We start from the raw sequence: 8,393 nt of genomic DNA on the forward strand, positions 1-8,393 counted from the left end.
CAAAGACACACACACATACACACACACACACAGTCTACTAAACTAAACTAGAATAAATAATAAATTAAATAATAATTAACCTCTAATCTCCTCCTGTAGGGATGATGAGTCACTCTGACCCTAAAAAAGTTCCTTAGTCATATATCAAAACAAAGATTACATGTTTAAAAGCTGACTCACAGCCTCAATATGTAGGAATGGATTTATTTTAACCCTTTGCTTCTTTCTTGACATGTTTCTTTACCCTTAGATATTATTTGGATGAGTTGACAACTTTTTAGGCTTCAGACGTTTTTTATGCTTTCTTTCGTTTTTTTTAGACTGAAAGTAGAATAGAATGCCTTTTGTCGTCACTATATATATATGTATGTATATATATATATACATATATATAATATTTTCAAAATTATCAATATTATCAATAGTATTAAATCTTGCGGTTGGGGGAGTTAGCCTGTGAAATCTGTGAAGCGTGAAGCCAGTGCATGTGTTAAATGAAATCCCACTGTTTTAACTAGAATAACAGCTAAGAGAAATGAAACCTCTAATCTCCTCCTGTAGGGATGATGTGTCACTATATTATAATATATTATAATATGTTATCTGCTGCTGGCCCTATGAGAGATGAAGTGGGCGTGTATTATAATATGATATTATAATATTTTACTGTATAAAGATGGAGGAATTCTCAGACTTTTCTATCCCTCTCTCCTGTCATTCAGGTAAATATACTTTTGATTTTCTGTCTTTGAGACATTTAAACTTCTCTGATTGGTTTAGATTCTGTTTCAGCTGCCAGCTTTTTTTGTTTTTGTCAGTTTTTTTTTCAGAGTTTTTAAAAAATAATTCCGGTCTATCCTTTATAGGATTATTCAGACAGATTTTAAATAATCCCGACCCAGAAGTGTAGACTGGTTTTAGTTTCAGGATGTCCTCTCTGTGTCTGTCTGTCCTCGTTACAAACCTAGAGGTTGGCATGGTTTTATGTCAGTTATCCTAATAGCTGGTTTGATTTGAATTGAGAGATGATCTTTTGGAAAGTACCCCATGCCAGTCTCTAGGTATGGTGAAGGGTATGTGATAATGTGGGGGGCTATTTTAATTCCAAAGGCCAAGGGAACTTTATCAGGATGCATAGTATCCTGGATCCATGAAATAACTGGCCTTTAAAAATAAACTTTAATAAAATTTAACATAGGGGTGGACTGACTAATGCCCCTTGTATTTTAAGGAAGAATATTTATTCATTTATCATACATAATTCATTCACAAAGAAAATTGGTGTCCTTAAAGGATGGATTTTTCCTAATTTTCTTAATTTGGGCATTAAGATCAATTTCCAAAACATGATTTATTTATTCCTCTTTTTAGTCAACTTTAACATGGGTGTATTTACTCTTTCTTAGGACTGTATCATTGTATTGATATATATATATATATATACACACAGTACAGGCCAAAAGTTTGGACACACCTTCTCATTCAATGCGTTTCCTTTTTATTTTCATGACTATTTACATTGTAGATTCTCACTGAAGGCATCAAAACTATGAATGAACACATATGGAATTATGTACTTAACAAAAAAGTGTGAAATAACTGAAAACATGTCTTATATTTTAGATTCTTCAAAGTAGCCACCCTTTGCTTTTTTTGATAACTCTGCAAACCCTTGGTGTTCTCTCAATGAGCTTCATGAGGTAGTCACCTGAAATGGTTTTACCTTCACAGGTGTGCTTTGTCAGGGTTCATTAGTGGAATTATTTCCCTTATTAATAAAAAAGCAAAGGTTGGCTACTTTGAGGAATCTAAAATATAAGACATGTTTTCAGTTATTTTTGTTAAGTACATAATTCCATATGTGTTCATTCATAGTTTTGATGCCTTCAGTGAGAATCTACAATGTAAATAGTCATGAAAATAAAGAAACACATTGAATGAGAAAGTGTGTCCAAACTTTTGGCCTGTACTGTATATATATATATATATATATATATATATATATATATATATATATATATATATATATATAAAATCAAACAACACATCACTAAAGACAGTAAGAGGTCTTCTGTTGAAATGACATGTCGTTCTTTTCTCTTGTTTTTTAATATAATATATACATTTTCAGCAGTTTTATGGAAAACCTGTGACATGAATATGTGTGAATGAAAAATGTAATGTGTGACCCTGATATGAAAAGTAAAATAAATATTTAAAACTTGTGATACTGCAGCTAATGATAAACATTAACCATAAAACGTTTAAAGCAACTTCAAAAATGTTGAAGAAGTGACAAAGAAAGTGTGTTTTTTGAGATTTGTATCTCTAACACTTTTTACATATTTCCGTTACTTCTTTGGTGGGTTCCTTTTGCCAAGGTTTTTGTCACTTTGTCCTCCGTTCTTGCAGCTTTATTTTGGTGCTTTTTGAAGAAGTTGAAGTTAAATGTATTTTTTGACATTTAAGGCATTTTTCCACCGTTCTGGCTACTTTTCCATTGTTTTTTACCCTTTTCACATGTGTGCACTTCCTACAGAAGCTTGAAGTTAACTGTGATAGTTTGATGTGATGTAATGTATTTAAATGTGATGTAACGTATGCTTTTATTTGATAATACAAAGTGATGGTAGATATGTCAGAGTAAAGTCTCTAACAGCTTTTATATACACACTAAAAAATACTGGGCTGAAAATAACCCAAATTGGGTTATTCCCAACCCAGTACCTGGTTCAATATAGGACAGAACACATGCTGGGTTGTTTTGACTTTTTGAACTGGGTTGAAATTTTAACCCAGTATAAGGGGTTGCTTCGCCTAACCAAAGCCTGGGTCATTCTGACACCAATGTTGGGTTAATGCAACTCATTACTGGGTCAGGCCCACCAGCCCAAATATTGGGTTAAATTGACCCCCTTGTTGGGTTGATATTTGACCCATTCATTTAGTTATTCTTTCATCTATGAAATTCCTATATATTCCTATATATTATTTATTAATAATAACAGACAATGCATACACTTCATTAATGTCACTGATTTTATTGAACAATATTTAATTTACTCATTTAAAGAGAAAAACTGGAATAACAATAACAAGTCCAATTCCCTTATCACATGAGCGTTTCCAAAGAAGAAATGCATGGGGCCACATTATCCCTACCTCATTTCAAAATGAGTATCAAATAACTGGACTAATACCAAGCAACAATTAACAATAATTCATTTCCTCCTTATATTCCTCCTAAATATTAGAGAGAGACAGAGAGAGAGAGAGAAAGAGAGACAGAGAGAGAGAGAGAATTCCCTTATCGCATGAGCATTTCCAAAAAAAAACGCATGGGGCCACATTACTACCACCCCCCCATTCTTTCTGGAGGAACTGCTAAGCAGAGAAACACTGCTTTGGGAAATTGATATCAAACACATAAAAACATTTGACACAAACATGTACAGCTTGGACAACGCTGTCGTGCTCCAGGGCCGGCCCACTGGGAACGGTGAATGCCTGAGAGCAGCGCTCCTCGCCTCCCAACACCAGGGTGCAGGGGTATGGCCTGGTCTGCTCTGCTGCCTGAAGGTACTTCACCATGTTGGCTCCGACCTGCAAATAATAATAATATTCCATAAGTACTTGAATGACAAAGACTCTGACCATCTGACAGCTAATGTTTTCTAACAGATTTTACATTAAAAGACCTGCATCACTAGATCCAAGGGGCTGTGTGAGTCTAGGACTACTCACAGGCTTAAGATCGATGAAGGCCTTCATGGCGTCAGACACTGTAGTCCTCACGGTCTTTGGGCCCATCCTGAAGACTGCAGGTGGAATCAGACCTGGCAGAACCATCAGGGCAATGTAGTCTTTGGAGCCTGTAAAGAAAGAAAATAGTTTGACATAAGTATTATCATAGTTTATTTATCTATTATCATAGAGTAGCTTATGGCTCGAATAATGCACAAATCCAAATATACAAATCTAAGGGTTATGTTGATGTTATAATTTCTACCTTGAGACAAAGACTCTGTCTCTGTCTGCACGTGGAGCTTCTACCCCTCCCACTGGGCCGCATGAACAAGCTTCTCGCTGAACCTCCTCCAGGTCAAAGATTTAGTCTGATGCCTCTTTATGAAGAACCTCGAAAGTCCTGCACAATCTGAGAGGGGAGATTTAGAATAATTAATTAAATCATATATCATCAAACAAAAAAATAATAAGATAAGTGAGAGAGAGAAAGATTGAGAAAAAGAGAGAAGTGTGTGTGTGTGAGATGAGAGCACATTTTGTAATAAGAAAATTACATTTAAAGTATTGCTGTGCACAATGGTAGACAGAGGTGTAGTGGTAAAATAAGAGGTAGCTAAACTATAAATTCTGTGGCCATGGTAAGGTTAATAAAACCTCATGCCAATTGTTTGCGCTTCTTATAGTTGTGGAATTTCTGTCACTATCAAAATGGTATTTCAAGGGACCTACAATGGTGACCACAGGTGATGGGTAATCAAAATGGGATTCTGTTTAGGGAGGCATGGTCTTCAGTGGCACATATAGAGTGTTGGATTCTTTTACATAATGCTCTTACATGTCAAGATGTTGTACATCTAAACAAAATGGAGTATTGTGTAGCCTACAACTTCATTGGGGATGCATGAGGATAGGGTAACTCATTTTTTTTAATGTTGACATATTCAATAATATTAATAATAGGCATATAGTACAACAATATAACATATTTACCTGCAAAAGTGTCAATCAGCTCAAGAAGTTGCCGTTCTGTTAACTTTAGTTTAACAACGTCCTCCATATTCAATCGCTATAGGGGAGAAGAACAAGATCTGTTAATGTTCAATCAATGTATGCAAGTGTATTTTGCAGTCTGTCAGTCTGTCTAGTGAAAATATAACGAAGTTGCTGTAATCTAGTGCCATGTAGCTAGCGAGGCTAGCTAGTGGTCTTTCATAATCACTTAAAAACACAATGTGGTATTTCTACAGTGTGTTAACTGCACTAAACACAAATTACTTTGTCAACAGAATGCGTGCAATGCACCTTCAATGCTTCGCTCTGTACTAGCTACTAGCTAGCTTACAGGATGAGTCAGCAATTAGCGCTAGCTAGCGCTAGCTAGCGGTTAGCATTAGCGATCTTTTTAAAACGTTATAGCTAATACTTCATATCATAGTGAATTTGTCTCGTGATTTGCCCCAGACACACACACAAATGTTTATAAAGCACTGTTTATGTGTCACTCCCTCAGAGAATTAGAAATAGTCTCCATTTAAATCTTAGGTATCATGCTACAATATTAACCTACTAGCTAGCATTAGCGCTATCATACTTGAACTGGCGTAGCCTTATAGCATGCATGAATCGGTAGTTAGCTAGAAATCACTGTTGCTAACTGGATTATCAGAGCTAAAACGCTCCTCCTATCCAGCAATGAATCAAGATCAAGTAAGTAACCAGTAACGGAGCTAAAGTCTGCTGTTTGACTGCAATGAAGCAATGTTGTAGTAAGCAGCTCCTTGCTAGCTTGCTGCTAGCTGCTTGCGAATTAGCATCAGTGGTGCGCTAGTTACCAGAGGGGCAGTACGGTTTGCTTCGGCAAAGTAATGTAAAGTTCTACAGGCTGTCCCGTTATGGAAATAATGATTATTATTATATATATATTATAACTAACAACTAGCAAGCTCACGTTTCTGTCGAAGACAGAGGTAGTTTTCTAAAAAATGAGAAATGACAAACCTTCAGTGTTTCCAAAAGTGTTCTCCCGCCTCGGAGAAAAGAAAAAGACCGTTGGAGGAGGAACCCAAACTTGAATGTAACCCAACCACTGGGTTAATATGATCATTGGTTGGGTTATTCAGATCAAGGCACAGTCCAAAACCATTAACCCAACTACTGGGTTACTGAAAGTAACCCAATATGGGTTAAATATACATAATACAGGGTTAAACAGCCTCAACCCAGTGGTTGGGTTAATAAAATAACCCAGTATTTTTAAGAGTGTAATAATATAAAGAGATGTTAGATATGTCAGAGTAAAGTCTCTAACAGCTTTTATATGATAATATAAAGAGATGTTAGATATGTCAGAGTAAAGTCTCTAACAGCTTTTATATAATAATATAAAGAGATGGTAGATATGTCAGAGTAAAGTCTCTAACAGCTTTTATATGATAATATAAAGAGATGGTAGATATGTCAGAGTAAAGTCTCTAACAGCTTTTATATGATAATATAAAGAGATGTTAGATATGTCAGAGTAAAGTCTCTAACAGCTTTTGATAGTATAATATAAGAGATGTTAGATATGTCAGGTAAAGTCTCTAACAGCTTTATATGATAATATAAAGAGATGTTAGATATGTCAGAGTAAAGTCTCTAACAGCTTTTATATGATAATATAAAGAGATGGTAGATATGTCAGAGTAAAGTCTCTAACAGCTTTTATATGATAATATAAAGAGATGTTAGATATGTCAGAGTAAAGTCTCTAACAGCTTTTATATAATAATATAAAGAGATGGTAGATATGTCAGAGTAAAGTCTCTAACAGCTTTTATATGATAATATAAAGAGATGGTAGATATGTCAGAGTAAAGTCTCTAACAGCTTTTATATGATAATATAAAGATATGTTAGATATGTCAGAGTAAAGTCTCTAACAGCTTTTATATATGATAATATAAAGAGATGGTAGATATGTCAGAGTAAAGTCTCTAACAGCTTTTATATGATAATATAAAGATATGTTAGATATGTCAGAGTAAAGTCTCTAACAGCCTTTATAACTCTGTGTTCCAGATCAACATGAAGACCTCTATCTTTGCTGGTGTTCTGCTGATCTCTCTGTGCCAACTGTCCAGCGGTTTCTTTGGTTTATTTGAGGATGCTGATAAAAAGTTTGCAAAAAAGTATATCATGGCTTCTAACCAATGCACCCAGGTGATGATGGACAGAGAATTCGCTGTTGTCGACAAACATACCTGTAAGCCGGAGAAAACCTTCATCAGAGCTACAGTGGACGAGGCCCGAGCCGTCTGTGCGGGTAGAGGAAGTGGAGTCAGCGAAGAGACCTTCAAAGTTGTTGAGTGTAAACTCGATCCTGCTAATAACAAGCCTCCCAACTGTCAGTACACGGGTGAGGATGGGGAGAAGAAAATCCTGGTCACCTGTAACAGAGATAAAAAACCTACTGAGTTTCAAATACAAGAGTAATCTGTTACTACAACTGATGAATCAGAGTAATCTATTACTACCTGATGAATCAGAGTAATCTGTTACTACAACTGATGAATCAGAGTAATCTATTACTACCTGATGAATCAGAGTAATCTATTACTACCTGATGAACCAGAGTAATCTGTTACTACCTGATGAATCAGAGTAATCTGTAACTACCTGATGTACCAGAGTAATCTATTACTACCTGATGAATCAGAGTAATCTATTACTACCTGATGAACCAAGGTAATCTGTTACTACCTGATGAACCAGAGTAATCTGTTACTACCTGATGAATCAGAGTAATCTGTAACTACCTGATGAACCAGAGTAATCTATTACTACCTGATAAATCAGAGCAATCTATTACTACCTGATGAACCAAGGTAATCTGTTACTACCTGATGAAACAGAGTAATCTGTTACTACCTGATGAAACAGAGTAATCTATTACTACCTGCTGAATCAGAGTAACTTGAATCTCCTGTTGAATAAAACACATCTGACAGTTTAACTCTGGGTCTGTTTTTAATGTCGTCATGTTCACTCATTCATAAAGAAGATAAAACTACAGAAATGATATAATTATTATTATAATAACAGTCAGGCATTAAACCCTAAAGAGACATACATCATTTATATATGTTCATATATATAGAATAAAAACAAAGAAATAAAAGCAGTAAAAGTGGCAGTTAAACACAATAGTCAAAGAACTTAACTAAAGTACAACAAAATAAGTGGAACAGAGGATGAAAGAGGAGAGAACATGGGTAAAGATCATCGGTATTAAAGCTAAACCTCCTTTAACATGTTCACTACACACAGACAGAAGCTAATGCTAAAGCTAAAGCCAAGTTGACTGTACACAGACAGAAGCTAATGCTAAAGCTAAAGCCAAGTTGACTTTACACAGACAGAAGCTAATGCTAAAGCTAAAGCCAAGTTGACTGTACACAGACAGAAGCTAATGCTAAAGCTAAAGCCCAGATTCTGTCTGTATGAAGGTCTACTTCACTAAAACAGGAACCCTGTAACACGCTGATCCTGTTCACTATGAAACAAGTTGAAGACATTTCAACTTCTCTGAACTTCTGTCTCCTGATCAATAAAATAAAACACATTTGACTCACATTATTCACACATTATGTGCTAAAAGTTTCTAT

At 35.3% G+C, this 8,393-nt stretch overlaps 1 protein-coding gene across 1 annotated transcript; it reads left to right on the forward strand.

Moving 5' to 3' along the window:
• Positions 1–714: 714 nt before the first annotated feature.
• LOC120562405 (ribonuclease pancreatic A-like) lies at positions 715–7,281 on the forward strand. The gene is made up of 2 exons (XM_039806132.1): positions 715–722; positions 6,808–7,281. Exon 2 carries the CDS (start codon positions 6,814–6,816, stop codon positions 7,219–7,221), a length of 408 nt encoding a protein of 135 aa, XP_039662066.1. The 5' UTR covers positions 715–722; positions 6,808–6,813; the 3' UTR covers positions 7,222–7,281.
• Positions 7,282–8,393: the final 1,112 nt, after the last annotated feature.

The sequence above is a fragment of the Perca fluviatilis genome, chromosome 7 (assembly GCF_010015445.1).
Source record: "Perca fluviatilis chromosome 7, GENO_Pfluv_1.0, whole genome shotgun sequence".
NCBI classification, from domain to species: domain Eukaryota; kingdom Metazoa; phylum Chordata; class Actinopteri; order Perciformes; family Percidae; genus Perca; species Perca fluviatilis.